The sequence below is a fragment of the Amblyomma maculatum genome, chromosome 1 (genome assembly GCF_055883805.1).
Source record: "Amblyomma maculatum isolate TAMU_Amacu chromosome 1, ASM5588380v1, whole genome shotgun sequence".
Taxonomy (NCBI): Eukaryota; Metazoa; Arthropoda; class Arachnida; order Ixodida; family Ixodidae; genus Amblyomma; species Amblyomma maculatum.
The window spans coordinates 145,190,659-145,211,920 of NC_139344.1; the positions used below are offsets into that span (position 1 = coordinate 145,190,659).

Below are 21,262 nucleotides of genomic sequence, written 5' to 3' on the forward strand. Positions count from 1 at the left end.
AAAGAGATTTTAACGTGCGCTGACATCGCACAACACACGGACGCCTCTTCATTTCGCCTTCATCGAAGCGCAGCCGCCGCGGTCGGGATTCCTCACCATCCCCTCTTATCCCATTACCTCTCCCCCAGACACCTCCCCAGAAGCTGCAGAGGAAGCCGCCATAGCAATAGCCATAACCCGCACCTGTAGCCCAGTACATTTTACGCAGTTACGTGTCTTGACTCGCTAGCGGCGGCATCGGCATCAGTCAGTCGCTGCTAGCGCTGCCTCCGGCGACCGTAAAGAGATTCACAACAAAGTCTTTGACCAAATTCAGCATTAAGTATAATTCTGATCACTCAAGCATGCACTTCTACCTGCATAGCATTTACAGTAAAAACTCATTACTTTCACCCCCATTAAGTCGTAAACCCGGATAATTCAAAGATCCGGGGCTGTGTCTGCGGTGTAGGACGCTTATTGAATCAGAATCCAACGAACAGCAGCTGTTAATTTTAATAGCTGCTCAAAGGGAGGCCACATCCAGGTATGACTGGCATGGTAAGCGATCATAAAAATAGCTCCAATCAGGTAAGAACAGATCTCTGAGAATAGCTCCAGGCTGTGGCGATGGCAGCTAGTTGCCATGGATCGGTTGGCCAATAGAGCTCAGCTGCGCACAGTTTTGGGTGCTGAATGGCACCGCTGCACATTTCCTTTCCTTCCATCAGTGTGCTTCTTCAAGTGTGACAAAAATGTGAGTTTGTCACGTGTTGCACAGTGAAGTCTTCTCACGCACATCACGGCCGCATTCAATGCAAAGACCCTTATAATTTTACAGCTGTTTTGTTTGAGACTCTGGACAGTGTGCACGCAATAAAGCATTGAGGGTAATGCGAAAAACGGTCACCACAGCACATTTCTCACCTCGAAAGCAGGCGCACACTCTTTCACCAAACAAATTTACCATAATGCAAGCGGCCGTTGTCTGTGATATTTTTTGGTTCATGCAAAACTTTGTGTAATTTAAAAATTTTCTCCAGTCTCTAGAGGTTCAAATTAACGAGCTTTTACTAAAGTATCACAGTATGCTGGCCCATTGATTAAGGACCACAATGTCGTACCTGTTCCTCGGTAAGAGGCAGCCAGTAGATACAAGGGCTGGCCTTGGTCTTGCGGAACAAGTCATCAAGCAATTTGGCAGGAGTGTCCTCTTCTGGCTTGCGCTTTGCTGCTGTGAAACCACATGTTATTTAAATGTACAACACAGGCATTGAAAGATCACCTAGACATACGACCACAGTCCATCCCAGTAGTTTCTTGCGGACATATTGGGACAACATTTTCCCAAAGTTTCAAGTTCATTGCCTACACTCTTTTTTGAAGCACAAAATCACTGCTGAAAAATATGGACTCCCCACAAGTGGTAATGCCACGGAGGTTTATAGTAATTTAATTACTCTACAAGAACTCAACAGAATACTGTCCATCGGTAAACAGACCGCACCTGGTCCAGATGAAATCCATTACCAGATGCTAGCACATCTTTCTGAACCTGCTGTAGGAGCTCTTTTAAAATTCCTTAATAAAATAAGGGTCACAGGAAAAGTACCCGAAGCTTGGAAAAGGGCTACAATTGCACACTACCTCAAACCTGGTAAGACGGCAACTTTCTCTAGCAGTTATAGACCAATAGCACTCGCAACCTGCCTTCCTAAATCCTTCGAAAATATCCTGAATATTAGACCAACGTTTACACTTGAATTCCGTAAACATCTTGATGTCTACCAATGTGGGTTTAAAAAGGAATGCTCTGCACTCCAGTTGACCATCTCGCCTGACTAAAGAACACGATCAGAGAAGCTTTTGTACACAAACAGCATTGCCTGGCAGTCTTTCTTGATATGGAGGAAGCCCATGCCACTACCTGGAGATTAGGGATTCTCTTAAGACAGCATAACAAGGTGTTGTGTGGCGGGATGCTTAACTGCCTGAAAGATTTCTTGTCTGACCGCTCATTTCAAGCTCGCCCGGGTTCAACCCTCTCAAGAAACTTCATTCAGGAAAATGGTGTACCTCAGGGATGTATTTTAAGCACCACTCTCTTCATAGTGAAAATGAATTCAATAGCAAAAATAATAACTAAGTCCATTATGTATTCTGTTTATGTGGATGACTTGCAAATAGCCTGCATATCCTCCAGCATGTCAGAGGCAAATACAGATAACATTAAATAAGCTTGCTACCTGGGCAGACAAAAATGGATTTAAATTCTCCAAACAAAAAACTGTAGCTGTTCTTTTTCCACTTAAAGGTTACAGATTGATCCCAACTTATTTCTAAACCACTAATTCCTAAGCCTAACTCTTGATAAGAAACTTACCTTCCTACCATACATAAATAGTCTAAAGAAGAAAGCTTCTCAAGTGCTAAATGTGCTAAAGGTCCTCTCGCAAAAGAGCTGGGGCTCTGATAGGACATGCCTCCTGCAGGTTTATAGATCTATATAGATAAGTTTCTATAATGAACACATACCACTACATCCATGCCTTTTGCTAGGAGAAAATTCCCTTGAGATTTCATGCGTTTCAGATTTTTTGAAAGCAGTAAAAGTTCTACACCAACTATGATTTAAGTGTGAAAAAGTATCTTTAGCACAACTCAGTCAGCCTTGTGCTTGGCGCATGATGGCCTTTTAGATGCCTATGCACCATAAAAACCAACACAACACAACAACCAAAGCTGCGATGAGTGCAGGGACGGTGTCCTGACACTGCGGAATGTATTGTCAGCATACAATGGCCACAGAAGCAGATGGGTAAACATGTTTTAAACTTTGCACCCACGAAACAATATTTCAAATTGAGCTCTAATGAGCAATTGCACTACATACGCTACTTCTCGAACACAGCATTTGCGACTCTTGCATATGACAAATTCGTGTTGGCAAAATGGCAGCATGCTTCGAAGCAGGATGTCTCGCTTTGAAGTACTGTCAAACCCGCTTAGAACAATATATCTAATATAATAACGGACTACCACGACTCCATCAGCCTTTCCATGGTTTCTGTGATAAAAAAAACCCACTTATGACAATGCTGCCATAGCACATAATCGGTTATGACAAATGGATCTGATCACTGTGAGCCAACCTTAAGCATATCTGCCAGGTTCACAGAAAAGGCATTAGGGAGGTCTCATCAGACCAGGGAGGGGGGGATGAAGAAGTTACGAGGCATTTATATTGAATGAGTTGTTTTTATTCAGTTAAAAAAAGCGTAAATTGGGTGGTTTTTGTTTGAAAACCACTGCCGTGCCAAATCACTGCTCACTGTTGGGGAATCTTCGATGTGGCAGATGCTGCCCTTTTCAGAAATTCCTTTGAGTACTGCCGAGACTAACAGTGTTCGCCCCTGCGACATTTAGCCAAAAGAATGTGACTGAGGGTTGTGTCGGACATACATGATCTGAACTGGGTGAGATTTTTTTTTTACAATACTGAACTGCTTCTGACATTCAGCATTGCTGTGTGGTATACAGAGGATTTCCAGCATTACTGCTGAGATAGGGCTAAATTTCTTTCGCCCATCTGTGCCTTTCAGCTGGCGCTCCAATGCCTGTCAGCACGTTCCTCTTGCAGCACATCTTGGAGAATGTCAAACACCTGAAGTTTGACAAATTCCATTTCCAGAGAATTCAAAGCTTGGTCTTTCGACTCTTGCTGCTTTAGTGGTAGTAAGACCGGAAACTGTTCCACAAAGAAAAGCACATTCTGAAAGGACATAATGTCGATAGATTTCAGATCTGAGACTCTAGAATTACTGCATTGTCAGCCAAAGGGAATTTGAGGCGAATATAATCGTAGGCAGCGATCATGTACTTCCGAACAGCTTCATAAAATTGTTCTTGCTCACTTGGCTTGAGTTTCTGAACAATGCGTTTGGCTTCCAGTCCCACCACAATGTCTTCATCATCCTTCTGTCCATCTTTGTCATGGTAATCAACTGTAAGTAGGTCCTTTGTTCCTTTAGAAGGCGTGGCTGCACAAACCTTGAAAGGAGGTCTTCAAGAAGCCCAAAAAGTAAAGATTGCAATGCGTGTATTTGAGGAGCTTGAGACTGCAGCCGTCAGTTCAATGCCTCAAAGACAGGAATGGTGTTATTCAAAAAAAGACAGCACGCTTTGTTGACGTCTGAGCTCAAAAAACTGAAACAGCCCCTCTTCACGTGCTATGCATGGTGGCCTACTCTGGTCCACCATATCAGTGGCCTTAGCCTTTTTTACTGCCACTGGTGCAGCATTTGCTGCCTTCTTTCTCTTCAATTTGCACGGCATGTGCTACAGTTCTGTACTTTGCGCCGACACCACTGGAGTCTGGAATTTGGTAGTATGACAGAAATTGCGCACTTGCGGCATCTTTTTTCACCTCATGAAGGGAAACAACTCAACAGATGTCCCCATTGATTCATTAACCTTTCCAGGCATTTCCCAAGCGACAGCCATCGGGTTGGCGCGTGCTTCAGAATTTTTCGGTACTCAACGTTATGCATTTCTTAGAAATGCTTAAGGAGGGGACATGGCTCTTAAAGCTATTTTTCTTAATTTTCTTAATTAACTTGATAAAACTAGGTAGTCCGATTCAGTTTTTTGCGCTAATTTCAAATATGTAACTATTTTTCCAATTGTCCAATTAGTTCAAAAGATAGATGAAATTAATTGTTCACAATTTGCAGAAACAATGAAAAAGTAACCACACTAAAAAAAAATCATATTGACACTTTGCTAGGCACTAGAAAGCATAATATATACAATTGCTAGGAGCACTTTTTTTGATAAAACAAATATTTGCGATGTTATAGCATTTCAATGTCCACCATTCAAATGTGGGTGCCCTACTGTCTGACCTAGAGCAAAATTTAAAATTTTTAAAACGTAAATTGCAAAATCTGCTCCTAACATTGTGTGCTTTGCACTTTTAGCTACATGCCACAACAAAAATTATGGTTCTACCTCCATTGAAGGCAGAGATATCGCTTCTGCAAATAAGCAAGAAGTCAAGAATCGGTGTTTTGAGAAAACGAGAAAAAAGAGATTGGCTCTCTTTTAATCAAAAATGTAGAGAAAATATTGCAATATTTAGCAATGTAAGTGACTAGACGGCACCAGGGATGTAGTCAGACTGACTATGGCCACCCAAATGGCGTTTTTTGAAAGCGTGCTGCATGTCCGCAATGGTCTTGCACTTGTTTGCAGATGCCACTGCTCGGCGGTGGTCTGTCACCATCTGAGAGTAGGGTGGTGTATCTCAGGTTGTGCCGTTGCAGTGATCTCTGGAAGAGGGTGAGAGCAGCCTCAACTTCCATTTCACCAGCCTTCTTGGTGGTGTTTTTCTGGCATGCATGGGTTTCCTTCCAAGCCTTGTATGCCAGGTCATCTTCACTTGGGGCACGCTCGCAACTAGCGCAAAAATTACTCAGGACCACGTAATCGAGAACCAGTCCAGTAAACAGCTCGATGACCGTGCCGACGCCGATATGGGACGAGTGGCCGCGCGTCATCCAGAAACCGTCGTATGACACAGCAATGTTTCCGAGATTTGCAACCTGCAATTTACCATATAGATCCTGGACCGATTGCGCGCACAGAGACGTTTGCTTCTCGGCAGCAAGAACTGCCACGGGCGCCAGCTTCTTCTTCACATACCTTTGCCAAGTTTTGTTGTGGAGGCCACGGTGCAAAATTGTTCATGGTCGCAAAAACGTCATTGAGTGCCGTTTGTCGATTCCCGGTGGCTTGCATCGTGCGCGCAGCAAGGACGTTCACAACGAACAGGTTCCACTTCTCTTTTCCCTTCACACGGGGCGAGCTCCACGCCGACGCAACATCACTGCAGCACGCACACTCGATAATAATCTTTATGGCGAGGCCATATTCACGTTCACCTTCCCCTACCGTGACGCTACCGCCGCACACTTTGCGCTTCACAAATCACATCAACGCGTTCATTGAGTCCAAATTGACGACAACGAAGCCCGTCTCGATGTCCGATGGCGCAGCCGCAACATCGTCAGCACGAGTGAAAAAATCCATCTTTCGCTTGGTGGCCGGTGTTGAAGAAAGAATTTGTAGCTTTTCTTGGGCTTCCATTTCTCTCTGCAACAATTCCGTACGCTGCAATATTTCGGTGTCGTGCTGAACGCGGCTGCTGTCCGGAATGCATTCACTCGTCGGCGATCCGGTTAGGCCTAAGTCCACTTTGATACTGTCCGCAGCGGACTATTCTCGACGCCGGCCGAAGGAACTGAGCGCTTCTTGAAGTTGTAGGCCGATCGTTTCTTCCTTTTGCCAAACTTGTGACCCGTGGAAAACTTCGGCGTTGCTTCCGACATCGTGCCGCACTCGTCACAACCCAACGACTGCGGAGGAGCAGACGACAGGAACTTTGCGCTGCCAATCACAGCGCTCTTTTCAATCACGTGTGCTTGCTCCACGAATAGAACCGCGCGTTTGGACTTTTTTCACCATCACCAGTAAGCCAGCGGAGGCACTTGTGGCGAGAAATGGGAAAAGAAAAGCCGCTCTTTCCAACAAGACCAAGATGGCTGCGATCGCGCAAGTAGAAAACGACCTACGCGCCCCGGGTTTTTTTTTGCGGATTTCAGCTGACAGTGATGCTATAAATTGATTCTGTATTCTGTGGCCCAAATACTACACCGCGAGATATGAAACCTGGCGAATTAAAGGAATAATAGCTACAGATTCTGAAAATGTCAGTTTCAAAAAATCGATTTTTTCGTCTCAAAGAGCTTAATTAAGGGCAGCTTTTCTTTTTGTACTTAAAAAAAAAAAAAAATATCTACGAGGACTTTGTCCACCTTCGCTGGGAGAAAACACGGTGCTTTTTCTGCTGCAATGTTGATTAAATGGCAGGGACAGCCAATTATAATGTTTTCATGGGCTTCAGTCAGCGCTGCCGCTACGCCATTTTTCTTTCCCAGCATGACGTTGGCATTGTCAGAGCCAAAAGCTATGCATGGTATGTCCAAGGAATTCAGAGTATCTATCAGCAATCTGGCGATATTGCGCCCAGTTGACTGGCCCTCTAGGGTGCTCAGCGCAAGATGTTTGCTATCAATCACGTCCAATTCTTCAACAAAATACGTAACCATGACCGGGTACAGCTGCGCTTGGCTGTCGTTACTGCCATCCAAGGCAACCGCAAATACACTCTTTTTCAGGGCACTCACCGTGCTCTCTTGTGCGTGACGCGCCATTTCACCGATAACAGCTGTCGTCTTGGTTCTAGAACACGCGTAGCACTTCACAACGTCAGACTTTGGAAACATTTTGCGCAACAGAGGTCCCACGTGCCCAGAGGCACTCAGCGGGACGTTATGCTCCAACAAGAAATCTGTAAACAAGCACTCCGCACGGATGACATCGCTGTCGTCTTGTGCACTGAAGAAATCTTGGAGACGCTGTTGCTTGTCTTGGCACTGAAGGTTGCTTGAGTGCTTCTTCGACAAAATGTGCATAGCCAAGTCCATTCTGCCGCCATGCGAGATGCTGATGTCACAATTGCAAACTGTGCAAAACGCATGATGCTTGCTTTTCCGAGACGGCACAATACATCCATACTCAGCAGTATACTGCCTTAGGAAGACCTGAAGATATTTCTTGCGCTCTTTGCTTAGCGCCAAGGCCAAAGACTACGTTAAAGGGACAGAACACTCGAATTTAGGTCTCAATTTTTTTTTCGCTGCAGTGGAAAGATTGAAGTCTAAAATGTTCTATTCCATAACGGTTTTGTTAGAAACGCTGTAGAAAAGTTTTACCGGGAATTTTTCGATCAATGCATGCGCCCATTTTTATGTAGTCCGATGCTGGAAACCATGAGCCGCGACCACGATGACGACTGGTGGTCGACAAAAAAGACATACCGAAAACAAATATAACTTCCACTCGCCCGACAGTAACCAGACATTTTTTGCGTAGAGTATGTCCTTTTCAGTTTCGCACTCAATGCTGTTACGGCACAATAACGCACGCCCTCGTCGACGAAAGCTTTAGTGGGCACTGTCATTGCTTTATTCCCTATATTGTAAACACTGTGGCGCCATCTAGTGGCAAAACCTGAAAGCATACATCTCGCGGTGCGAAAGCAGGGGTGTTATTCAAGGACGCACTGGAGAGAGCACAAAATATAGTAAATTATGGCAAGCACTACTAGAAGAAAAAAAGAACAATGTGCAGCTACTGTGGCAAAACCTGAAAGCATACATCTCGCGGTGCGAAAGCAGGGGTGTTATTTAAGGACGCACTGGAGAGAGCACAAAATATAGTAAATTATGACAAGCACTACTAGAAGAAAAAAAGAACAATGTGCAGCTACGAAAATCAGCAATATTTTGCTGACAAGTAGTCACGCGGCGGGCTACACTGAAAGTACTAGGGTTTCTCCGCTAGATAGCTCCTCGGTTGTTTTTATGTGATTTTGAATGGCAAATTAAAATTGTAAAGCCACTTTTCTTTGATATTGTAGTGCTCGATCTGTACTATATGAGGCAAGATCTTTTCATCTCCACCATAATCTGATGACATATTTTGGCCAGTGTTCTGTCCCTTTAACACGGCACTAAACACACAACGCACGCCTCTTGAAAACTGCACTAGATCATGCAACTGAGCCTATGCCTTGATAGCCTATGCCTAAAAAAATCCTGACTTGGTCTGGAAGAATCTAAATAAGTTATTAAATAGGAATATAAAGGAATGCATAATTCAGAGCCTGGTTATCGACGACATAGAAGTGAAAAAGCTTGCACACCATTTTAACATTTTTTTGTAGACACCAGAAAAACTACTCATTATCCAGAAGCCTTGTCTTCTGTGCAAACATTTCCAGGCAGCCTATTTTTTAAGACCACAAATGTGTCTGAGATATACTCATTTTTCAAGCGCTAAACTTGAGAAATTGCAACTCGAGGTTATGTTAAAGTTCGATTTGAAATAGAGTTTCACGTATTTGCGTTTTAAGGCATGCTCTCCCATATGCTCATATGGCCGCCCTGTATGGGCATAACATTCTGTAGTGTCAGAACACCACCTCTGCACTCATCGTAGCTTGGGTAGTGCAGCAAGGAACTACTGAGATAGAGCATAGGCACTATCATTGCCATGGATGGAGGGATCCAAAGGAATAGTGGCATGGCCTGCCGTGCTGGGTAACACGTATGAAGCGTTTTTCATCTGTTCACTTAACACAAAACCAATCATAATTTTCAAAGTAACCCACCATAGCCCAAGCCTAATCAGAAGACAACCAGATGACCACATAATGCAGAGCTGCACAAAACTAGGTACACTACACCAGCTAACCCAGCACCAAATTCTGAATACACACTGACTCAAGAAAGCTTACCTTTTTTGTCTCGACGCTCTCTTTTCTCTGCAGGGGAGTGAGGTCTATTCCGAGATGCAGCTCGCTCGGCTGGTGGCGGAGGAGGCGTCTCTTGACGCACTTTGTCTCGGTCCCACTCACGCATAGGCATCGCAGGCCGTTTGCTAGCTGCTTGCCTCTCAACCAGTGTGCCTCTGTCCGTGCGTGAAGAGGGTCCAGATAAGGAACCTCGCACCTCCCTAGGGTCTTTGGGTTCTCGAGACTCCCTGCTGTCCCTTGGGTCTCGCAAGGGCTCTCTAGGGTCACGCAGAACTTCCTGGCCAGCTGGTACATGAGTATCAACCTCAACAGTACGCTGGAATGCAGGTGCAGTCCTTTCTCCAGTTACTGCACCAGCTGGCCGAGGTGGTGGCGTTGGGGGTTCTTTGTGACGGGTCATCTGCATGGCATCAAAGCCTCAGTCAACAGGGCGATTTTGAAGAGCAAGAAGTTCACACTAAACTAGAGTTCTTCCATCTTCAATGCCATGTTGCGTACTTGTGAAAGTCTTAAAGGGACACTAAAAAGACACCCAAATATGCTATCAAAATCTAATAAACGGTATTTTGTGACATTGACGCCGCATATCCGGCAGCAAAAAATCGAATTACTGCTGAGATATTGTGATAAGAAGTTGAGTTTTTTTTTGTTCCCACCAGTCTAATTCAAACTGTTTTCTCCTAGTAGGGTAGAATGACACACACTATAACGCAAGAGGAGACTCAGTGATTGCTGGAGTGCGGAGAGCGGAATTGAAAAAGTTGAGCCGGCGCAGCTCGCGGCGTCGACCAATTAGCATCCCTCAGGAGCCAACATGGCAACAGCATACACGCAATCGACCATCGGCTTACAATAAGTGACGGCCAGAGCCGAAATAAATAAAATGATGAAGAGAGTAATTTACCAAGCGATGGGCACATGAAAGAAAAATATTACATTACATTTCGGGACGCCTATGGGTTTCCTCTATTACAAAGAAAGAATGTGCGGAATGGACCGCCTCTAATAAGCGCACCTGACAGCGAAGTGAATGTGCGTAGATATCGAGGAGATTGCCCTTCAAACGGTTAACACCAGCACCAATGGAGATGCTGGTTTGGTTTTGTTAAGGGGGGACGCGGGTCTTAGAACGGTCAAAAATAGCCAAAAAATCGATTTTGAGAAAAACTCATTTTCGAATTGTTTGTACCTTCAAGCGCCTGCCATTAAATTATTAACGCTGAATTTGATCGGGAAATGCGCTAAAATCTGTTTTCAAAACACCATGGGAGCCCCGAAATGACAGAGAAAGGACAAAATTTGTTCGAACTTCCCGCGCGCGCCACGAGCAAAGCAGCCGGCCGATCGGCGCCATTTTGGGCTTGTTTTGAAGCTGGTTTCTTTGTGCGCATTTTGCGGCCTTTCAAAATGGCGTCGTTCAAACAGAACGGCCGCCCTAGCCGGTTTTCTGAGGGAAACTTCCGGGCCGCTGATTGGCTCGTGGGGCGCGCGCGTTTCAAGCGTCCCATTCCGCGCCTCTCATTGGCTGGCACGACCGGCACGTCATGCCTCTTTCTTCTTTTTTTCTACGTTCGCTGCCGTGACTGCCGCTTTGCGCGTCTTGGTTTCCGATCGTGTTTCTCGACACAGCACATTTCTGTTTTGTGCCGGAATGGCTGGAGACGCTCGTCTAAAGAAGAAGACGCGTCAAGCATACGGGAAGAAACGAAAGCATCCATGGAACATGCAGCCGAAGGACGACGGCGTTGCCTTGACGCCAGCTGCCCCGGACGACGGCGCGCTACCACGATCTCCTGTTGCATCTGAACCGGCCTGTTCTCTGCTTAGCCAGCCCAGCTGCAGTACATTTGGAGTTACTGAACCGTCAACGGATGCTTCTGGAGGCATCAAAGACCGCATCGACACAGTATTTTATTCTGCTGGTGAGTCTGCCGAGTGCGCGAGAAATGCTGCGGACGTGAAAGAGCATCTGGCGTCGCTGAGCGCAACAGAATGCAAGTTCAAGCTTCTAGACATCGATCTGCAGGTGAGCGACAGCGACAAGGAAAACTGTACGGAATTCATCATCGTGGACTTAGCCGTGGTGAACAGGTTCCTTAGGCTTGTGCTTTGCCCTGAGTGTGGCACGCAAAGCGTGACTTTATCGAAGTCGGGCCCAGAGTATGGGCTGTGTGCAAAACTCGTGCTGTCCTGTAGCACCTGCGACTTGCGTGATGAGCGTTTCTCATCTCCGAGGGTGCCCGGTGCGACTGATGCCAAGATAACTGCTTTTGAGGTGAATGTGCGCGCTATGAAAGCTATTCACAGCATCGCAAGGGAGCGACAGCCCTGTCCGACTTTTTCGCCGTGATGAATATATCACACCGCGGCTTGCATCACGAAACTTACCAGGGCCACATGAAGATGATGCAAGAAGCCTGCACTGCGACCGCTACCGAGTGCGAGGCCGCTAGCGTTGCTCGCATCAAGGAATTATATACAGAGTTCGGCAACGCGCCAGGAAACATCGACGTAGTGTATGATGGCACCTGGCTGACTCGTGGACACAGTTCCCACATCTGTGTGGGGTGCATCGTTGAGATGTATACTGGTCTTGTAATGGACCATGTTGTTTTATCAAACTTTTGCCTCGGCTGCACAAAAGGCCCTAAAGAAAATGAAGAAGGACATGCAGCCTGGCTGGTCCAGCATGCCCCACTTTGCCAATAAAACGTTGACTGCAAGGCTGGCCAGATGGAAGTTGAAGCAGCCCTGTGCTTGTTTCGGCGGTCGCTTGTAAAACACAAGCTGCGATACACAATAATGCTGTCTGATGGGGATAGCCGGACGTACCATGCCCTGACTGAAGATGAAGTATATGGGTACATAAAAGTGGGAAAAAAGGACTGTATAAACCACGTTCACAAACGCATGGGAGCTGCCCTGCGCACCCTTGTCGACAAAAAAAAAAGCCCAAGGTCAGCCACTTGGTGGGAAAGGAAGGCTCACTCTAGAAAAGATTTAAAAAATCACGAGTTATTATGGCTATGCCTTACGGAGCCACAGAAATGACGTGCCAGGCATGCAAAAAGCAGTCCAGGCTACATTGCACCACATGTCATCAACGGATGAGGCACCAAGACACGAATTCTGCCCTGAAGGCCCGGAGTCTTGGTGTAGATATAACAGGGCCGTGGCTATGAATGAGGAGCCGCCACCACACAAAAACAGCCTGCCTGGCTTCGTTTGCAAGGCATTGGAGCCTGTGTTTAGGAGGCTGAGTGACGATACCCTGTTGAAGCGATGCAGTGATGGGATCACACAGAACTCAAATGAAAGTCTGCATGCCATGATCTGGGATCAGGTCCCAAAAAGTCAGCATGCCTCACTGCGCAGCACTGAAAGAGCAGTGGCTGAGGCTATCAGCCGCTTCAACCAGGGAGCCGTCAAAAGCAGCACGCAAATTGCCGAGAAGCTCGGTTACAGTGCTGGAAATTGCTTGGTGCGCCACAGCCTTGAGAAGGATAGAAACAGGCTACAGAAGTCTCGGAAGGAACACCAGGAGAACAGTGCTGCCAAGGCAAGGTTTGCTAAGCGACACAAGCCAGCAAGGGATCCTGCATATAGCCCTGGTCTGCTATAGAACAGTTATTCTGGGACGGTGACCAGCCGTTTGAATAAACATGCCACCATGTTTCAACCTAAACTTCGTGTAAGTTTGTCTGTCTATGGCAGGGCTGTTTTCTTACATAATTTGAGCATTTATTTATCTTGGAGGGCACTGAAACGGGCACCTCAAATGCTAAATTCAGTTTCTCATGCTGGTCTAGGGGTACGTACATGGCTTTATGGCTGGGATTTGCCGATTTTATGAGAAGCTACAGTTACATATATAGTATTGCCTTCTTTCTGAAAAGCAGGGCTACACAATGATGCTATTTAAATTGTTGTACCTGCATTCTAGCAAAAGTTACAGTTGTCTAAAACTTCAAATGCGTTTTTCTCAGTTCTATGTTTTTGGACACCGCACTCAATCTTACGGGCCTTTTTTCTATGTTGTCATTGAGTGACAATAATAAATATGGTATCACTGTAATCACGAGGAAAAATGCTAGGGGGTGATGCTATTTATATCATTTTAGCATTACTCTGCTAATTACAAATTAGGATAGTAATGAGAGGAAATTTGAGCGAAATTATTCACTGTAAATGTTGGTCCAGTTTTCTGCCTATAAATTGCATTAAAATGAACAAAAATAGCATCACCCCCTAGAGCATGTCTTTGGCATTGCAGCCACATACTTGCTTTTTGCATTTTAAAAGGCGAAATTGTCAAAAAGTCCCGTAAGAAATTACCACTAATGTTTCCTTTTAAACCTCAGAATTTCATGAACCAGTGCAGCTATCACAAATCTAATTACAGATTTGAAATCAGTGTGAAAAACTGAACAAGACTGTGAAGTTTTATTCAGATTGGACCAAGAATAAAAAACAAATTGTTAAGACCCACATCCCCCCTTAAGGGGCAGCTCTTTGGTGCGACAAAATCGATTTTTGAGAAATAGGATTTTTGAAATCTAGAGCTGTTTTTCTACAAATCTGCGGATTTTCTAATCTCTTGAGTCAATATTTCAACTGTAAGACGAGCAGAAAATGTAGATCCGCGCTCGCTCTGGACGGAGTTTGATACAAAAACAGCAATTTCCCGCTGTCATTCTCCAGTAGCGATCGCCGCCATCTTGGTCTCATTCGAAAAAGCACCTTTTCATTTTTAATTTCGCACCGTTACTGCGCATTTATGCTCACTGATTGTGGGGGTAAAGCACGCCAAAAAGCGGTCACAATATGTGCTGCTCTTCGATAGAAGGTGCACATGACTGAAATGTTCCACCCGAGCCATTGCCTCCTCTATAAGATACCTGTTGCATCGGTCATGCTCCTATAGGAGTGGCGCTGCTACACGTTGCAAGGATCCGCCGACAGATGGAGTGACGTACCGTTCCTCATCATGCTGTCTGCAACTCGTGACGGTGGCAGTGGGGAATTCGATCATGGCAAATATGCATATGCGCCCTTTCTACCGTAGCATATTGCACTGCCTTTTCGACCATGTTGAAGATTAACCTCTGCTTATCGCCCGAATATCAAGTAAACTCCAATATTAATCTACTTCTGAGGTGTGTGTTACTAGCCAAGCCCTTTTCTGCCTTGTTTCTGCTGCTATCTGCAGGTAATCTAGCTCGCAAACAGTGTAGCATTACATATATTCTTATTCTCTCCTTTTGCATGACATAACTGGGTCATTCCATGCCGAACGCACATTGAACTCTGGCAAAAAAAAAAAAAAAAAAAAAAAAAAAAAAATCTCTCGGTCATAAGACAGCCCTTCGAATTTCTCAGAGTGCAAAAGTTGGTCTCACTAAATATTTAAAAAAATATTCTACTTATTTTGACAATATTGGCAAGGTTTCGTTTAACAAACAGAAATAGTTTCCTTTTGGTTTTAGATACCTGTACTGCTATTTATAAATAGGTGACTGAATGCTTAAAACAAACTTTTACATTCATTTTGCAACAGAATAAGTTGATAACAGCACACAGACCTTGCACTGCACTGTGATTGCTGGGTGGCAAAGCATGGATAGGTTTGACATACCTCTTCGGGTGATGAGAAGTCCACATGCAATATTTTTGGATTGCAAAGTGGCCATCGCAGGTTATGCAAGGCCTCTCTGGCTTTCACAGCATCTTCCTCCGTTGCATACTAGAATAAAATAAAAAATAAAAGTTGCGTGTGCTCTTAAGATACTCAAATTCAGATTTTTCAAATCTGTCTAATAAGTGAGCATGGCTAATACTAACCGTCACAAAACACTTGGACTTGATTTTGTCAATCCAGAACTCTGAGTCTACCGTGTCTCCAAATTCTTGAAGCAGCTGTTTAAGCTGGTTCAAAGTAAATGGCCGCACAAGGTTGCGAACAAACAGGACACGACTCTTCGGGTTTCTTGGTGGGCTTGGCAGCTTACGCTTATCTGCACTGTCCTTGCTTGCACCAGACCTGAGGACACAAACATCGCTTTAACATGTATTTTATTTCTTGCACCCTCAGGGCAAAGCATTACAGAAAGATTAACATGTAACAAGTTACTAGAAGTGCTCAACAAATAAGCCTAAATAACCCTGCATTACTAAAAAGGCAACTTGCACAGAAGTTCCCTGTATCAATAGCAGCGTCATAACACACAGCCCAGCGACAGCAGCTATTACTTCCCAGCGGGGCTGCATGAATATTGTAAATCTGTAATAATTTCTGGAGAGTTATGTGCTATCAAACTTGATTCACCATACTATCCCTATTCGGGCAGTCTTCAAACCTCCCAAACATTCAGAAATTAAGCATTTCTAGTTGATCTAAATTGTCAACTGAACATGACTTAGCTTGCTCTCAGCGTAGCAGCGACAGACAGCATGCGGCACAAGCCTGCACGGTTGTGCTCCGATGGCCGTTATTGAGAGTTGCCGCACACAATATTTATGTTCCGTTTCACACCAGTGTTTTGTGGGAAAATTTTTTGTCTTCTTTGCATCCAAAAATTTCTTAGTCACACATCTCTAACAAATTTGTTTTTGTTTTCTGGCCATGGCTTGTAAGAGATTTCGCCTGTAATTTAAGTTGGCAGTACCCGAAAAATAGTTTCAAAATATTCAATTTGCACTGTTTTGAACACTTGAATTCCCTTTCCACCCAGCATTTTTCTTTCGCACAGCTCTACTTTCTGATGCATCCATACTGCTTTTCCAGACCGCCTGCCTCCATTTATACGCATGAGCTTCAGGACTCTGTTTAAGCCACAGGTGGCATGTGTCAGTTAACTGGGCTATGTCGAAAGAAGCTAAGTAAAGCTAAGCAAAGAATGTTATCAGCTAATCATTCAGACTGCCATTTCGAGTGCACCTAGCGCTAAGACAGCAGTTTTTAGATGAGCACGAATAATTTAAGCACCGTCTTGGCACTGGTTGCCTATTATGAGGTGAAGAAGAGATAGGAGCAGAATTGAAGCCAAGTACTGAATTCGAAATCGGTACAAGACGACTCGGTACGTATGGTTTCATAGGACAAGCCAAGAGATTTTTTACGTAGGCTTTGCAACAGGTAAGGAGTCAATCTGGAATGAGTACGTTTCATAACAGAAACCCAATGGAGACAAATAAAAAAATATAAACTTGCACTTTACAATTCAAAGGTGCTGCATAGTTAAAGCAATGGAATGTAAAAAGCTGTGCCTAGCAACCGAACACAACACACCCTAACCAGTGTTTACGCACTTTGAGCCTGGTGAACAAGAATATGCATGTCAATGCCGGTGAGCAGAACAGTTCAGGTCACACTCACAAACTGCCAGTAAAATGGGTGTTGTTGCAGGCATCTCGGAGTGCATGCATGAGCGTCGAAGTTGTCAGACACACAAGGGAAACATCCCCAATTCTCCATCAAGAGATGACTATGCCAGTAAAACAAATGCTCTCATCTCTGCCGATGCCTTTACCACCATGCCACATCTGTGACTGTTCTGCCATGTGGCACACTCGCACTCACTGTGGGAGGGGCACACCACCCTTGTAAGTGCCGCTCAAGCCACACAAAAGAGTATTGGTTGCTTGTACCAGCGACAGCGAGATTACGCTAAGCGAAGGGAACATGGCCAACTCAGACTAGGCTCCATCCCTGAAACAAACCACTCAACTGCTCATTATGCCTACCTCTTGGACAAGGGGGCTCTGTCTGAGATCACCCGGAGGGCCTTTCTCTCAGCACTAGGAGCTGCAATTGGTGATGCCTTATCCCGGGATGGCTTAGATTCTTTTGCATGTGCATCACGCCTTTCGTGCTTGTCATTCTCCCTCGAGGGCTTGTCCACCTTGGCTCCTTTCTCATCACGGCCTGAAGACTTCTCCTTTTCATCTCGGGAAAACCGCTCACTCCTGGACGGCCTCTCATCTTTGGATTTTTCCCCTTCACTTCTGGCCGACTTTTCGTCTTGACTAGGCTCCTCCTCATCTCTTCTTTCCTGGCTATTTTCTGCGCTGTCATCCCCAGTAGGCGTATCTTCACTAGTAGGTTCATCATCTACAACTTGCAGCTTAAGTGGAGGCTCATCAGATGCCTCTTCAATCTCCGTGACTGGAGACTCTCCAACGGATGCACTGACATGCTCCTCTTCAGTTTCTTTTGGTTTTGCCACTGGTTCCTCAATATCAGGAATCAAATCCTGCACACAGAACAAATAAGTGTACAACCATTTGCTCTTAGCCTTTACATACAAATCAAACAACTTTCTTAAAATATTAGGGGTATGGAATTATTGAAATCTTCAAATATTATTTGAATACAAATATAATGAATAGGTGCCTCTGAATGCCTGTTCAACATGAAAAAGGTAAATGGAAAAATGCCGTCTTTCCTCTTCGCAATGCAGTAAAAGCCTGTTAATTCAACCTCCCTATTAGTTCAGAAATTTGGATAATTAAACAGCCTTTGTGGCCCCCACCATATGCCCATGCAAGTCTACGGTTTGGTTTGAGCTGGTAAATTTATAGGCTTTTAACATCTCCAAATAAAGTCAGGCTGTCAGGGACGCCGTAGTGGAGGGCTTCAGAATTTTCAAATACCTAGGGTTCGCCATCACCGAAAAGCGGCCACCTAAGTGGGAATTGAGCCCACATTCAGCAGTCAAGAGCCCTAAGCACTGAGCCACCGTGGTGGAACACAAGCTTATGGCGTCGAATGGTCGCTTTGGATGCTACGCATTTTGGAACAAATTAATTCAACCAGCTTACAACCAAACAGTGGCCATGTCCTGGTAAGACGCACAAAAGCAATAGTCAGAACTGCTGTAACTATATGTGAACTGTATGCTCTAGAGTTGCTTGAGCACCAATGGCATGATGAAAAATGGACTGCCCTACCTACGAGAATAGTACGACCACTTAGTTGCAGTTTTGCTTTCTGAGCTAAGCTCTACGCCAGCCAACCAAACCCTGCTGCAAGCAGGTTAGAATGTTGTTGGAGCCACTGTGCATTTCTCTCACTTCCACCCGTGAGGCAGTTCTAGAGTGCCGAAACTGCACCCATGTTCACTCTTCATGCAGTGCAGTTTCCTCACACGAGCTCCATCACTACCCCGCCAACCAGTGAAGGATGCCACAAAAGGCCCTTTTCACTTTGGAACTGTTCAGCCTCGGCACTCTTGCCAGCACGTACATAATAAAGCATTGATGTTTCCATCAATGCTTTATTGTGTGCGCATAGTAAATACTAGAGTATTTACTATGCTTTTAGTGCATTTCTGGTCCCCAGAGAGTGAAAAATAATCTAGTGCCCTGAGCTGCAACCTACTCACAGTCCAGTGTTCATTTACCACGTAAACTCAAAACACTGCAGGCGTTTAACTTTCAAAAAAGAACAAAGAGCTTTCTCTTCTGCTTGCATGTAAGTTTCAGAATACATTTTGGGCTACATGGTAGTCTCACCAAGGTGACATCTGAAGTGGGCCAGAAGCAAATGCCGCTCTTGCGGCTAGCCGCAAAACAAGGGATATGTGGTTGTAAGGTTATTCACATGAAAAAGATAATATCCAAGACATTTCACAGATTCATGTGCACTTGATGGAGCTCAACTGAGGCAGTACTCACGAAGACATGCACGTATTCATGTTTTAGCCAACAATGGCATATGCCTTAAATATGCCACTACTTCATCATGCTTCACATTTCAGATGCACTATTAAGAGCAGAACTAAAATTGTGCAATAGTGACTCAGCTGTTCTACAAAACACACCTTCAATGCAGCAGTAGATATGCTCAGTGAGGGACCAAGCACAACATTTGTAGAGCCCCATCTACGTTTCCGTTGTGGTCGCTCCTCCTTATCTTCAGAGTCCTTCTTCAATGCTAAAGGAAAACATAACTTTTGTTCAAATACACTTTGCCCTATTCACTTTACAATTTGAACAGAATGTGTGAATCTGACAACGTGCCCTTCATAATTATATGCGACAAACAAGGCAAATGACACTTTATGTTAAAATAAAATATGCAAACTGCCTCACTTTAATCCTAAGACATAAAATTAGGGGTGCAAGGAGGTACTATATTTACCCTAATACAGCGCTACTGCAATTGTAATGCTGATCCCTTTTTTGAGGTGTGAAACAAACAAAAAAAGTGCACAAATCTAGTGTATTGCATTCAAGTAAATGCAGTAAGCATTTAAAACAGGCCTATATTCTCATCCATCATCGCAGTCAAATTTCTGAAAAAAAAAAAAAAAAAAAAAAAAAAAAAAAAAAAAAAAAAAAAGCCGAAAAAAAAAACAAACAAAAAAAAAAACAATTGCCTAAGTATATAGCTTGTAACAAAAGCTAACACTACATACAGCAACTAAAGCATGAGCTGCTCACCTGCAGTTGACATCCTTCTCGTTTTAAACTTCGGTGGTGAAGCCTCGGATGCTGCCTCTTTCTCCTCCTCATCCTTAGTAAACACAAAAATAAAGTTCAGGCTACAATTGACAATTAATTCTTTAGAACCCACCTTCATTTCTACCTCTTCGGAGACATTTTCTTTGGCCGGCGTGTCCTCCCTAAAAGTGACAGATCAAAGCTTGCATTACAACCATGCCCACCACACCATCTAGAGTCTAAATAACAATAAAACATTTGGCTAAATCAGGATATTTCATTTCAATCAGAGTAACAACTAGTCTGCGCTCCACACGATCAGGAGATCCACCGCATGTATACATGGCTTAGGCTGCAATGCCGACTCTTTGCTGCACAGTCCTGGCCATACTATGGAGCATGCCTCAGGCTAGAAAAGTTATTCCACGCATTACATAACGAATATTAGGAGGTACTTAATACATATTTTAGCACATACCGCTGGTACGCTCGCATATGCACCCAAGCAACCACTGTATTTTCTCTATGGAAAGCATGAGATATTTTCAAACAACAGTGCTCTGTGATATTTTGGCTGCACCTGTATATGTGCAAAGTGTGTCAGTAGTATCACATCTCTACATTTTCCATCCAAGTGAAGTGATAACATGCAAGCATAACATCTAAAGCATTCCAACACGCACTAAACAACAAAACTGTTGTGCAAGAGCTATTATTAGGGGTGTGCGAATATTCAAAATGTTGAATACGAATCGAATGTTCGTTATTCAATTCGTATTCAAAAATTATCTAACATACGAGCATTTTCGAATTCGCCACAGATTCGCTGCGAACCTTGACTGTGATGACAGTGCAGTGAAGCGTCCTCATAACACAACAGGGCCGTTTTGCAAAGAGGGCTTTGCTGACAGGTTGTGAAAAGCGAAGCGTACGACAAAACCAAAGATGTTCTCACTTCGGTTTCATCTCAAATGTAGACAACCATCGAGCAGGTTTTATCAGATACAGTTATTGCGATGCAAATGGTATAGAGCAATTATTTTCAGGCCCACTCAACAATCTGGAAATCTTTCTAGCCCCTTGAAGGCTGAATTATTGAGAGTTTACTGCATTCAGCAGCGATATGAAACCTCCACCAGGCTTCATGCAAATTGTTCTTGTACAGAACACCGGTATATGGAATCCCTTTATAAGATTTTCAGTGAATTTTTCAGTACAGTATGCCCTTCTGTGAAATTCTAGTTTAATGTTATTTACAAATAACATATGATTTCTGAAATAAACAAGACAAATAATGCTTGCAATTTTTAATTTTTTTTTCACTGATCAGATATTCGATATTTGAGTTGATATGCAAAGGAATTTTTTCCCCTAATTGTTATACAAAACTTCAATATTTAC

The 21,262-nt window shown here is 44.2% G+C and overlaps 1 protein-coding gene across 4 annotated transcripts in view; it reads right to left on the reverse strand.

Annotated features, from left to right (window-relative positions):
* LOC146204253 (uncharacterized) overlaps positions 1 to 21,262 on the reverse strand; it is a 61,819-nt gene that overhangs the window by 6,740 nt on the left and 33,817 nt on the right. For 2 of the 4 annotated variants that reach the window (XR_014703961.1, XM_084589193.1), the window contains exons 7-14: positions 19,995 to 20,043; positions 19,862 to 19,934; positions 19,240 to 19,352; positions 17,162 to 17,670; positions 15,260 to 15,458; positions 15,054 to 15,161; positions 9,401 to 9,818; positions 1,104 to 1,213 (exon numbers count right to left, since the gene is read on the reverse strand). Coding sequence is in view for 2 of the 4 variants with exons in the window: in XM_084589193.1 (XP_084445319.1) it covers positions 1,104 to 1,213; positions 9,401 to 9,818; positions 15,054 to 15,161; positions 15,260 to 15,458; positions 17,162 to 17,670; positions 19,240 to 19,352; positions 19,862 to 19,934; positions 19,995 to 20,043 (1,579 nt within the window). In the remaining 2 variants the exon portion in view is untranslated. Of the gene's footprint in view, positions 1 to 1,103; positions 1,216 to 9,400; positions 9,819 to 15,053; positions 15,162 to 15,259; positions 15,459 to 17,161; positions 17,671 to 19,239; positions 19,353 to 19,861; positions 19,935 to 19,994; positions 20,044 to 21,262 lie in introns of all 4 variants that reach the window. The other 2 variants (XR_014703962.1, XM_084589194.1) reach the window with 2 other exon arrangements.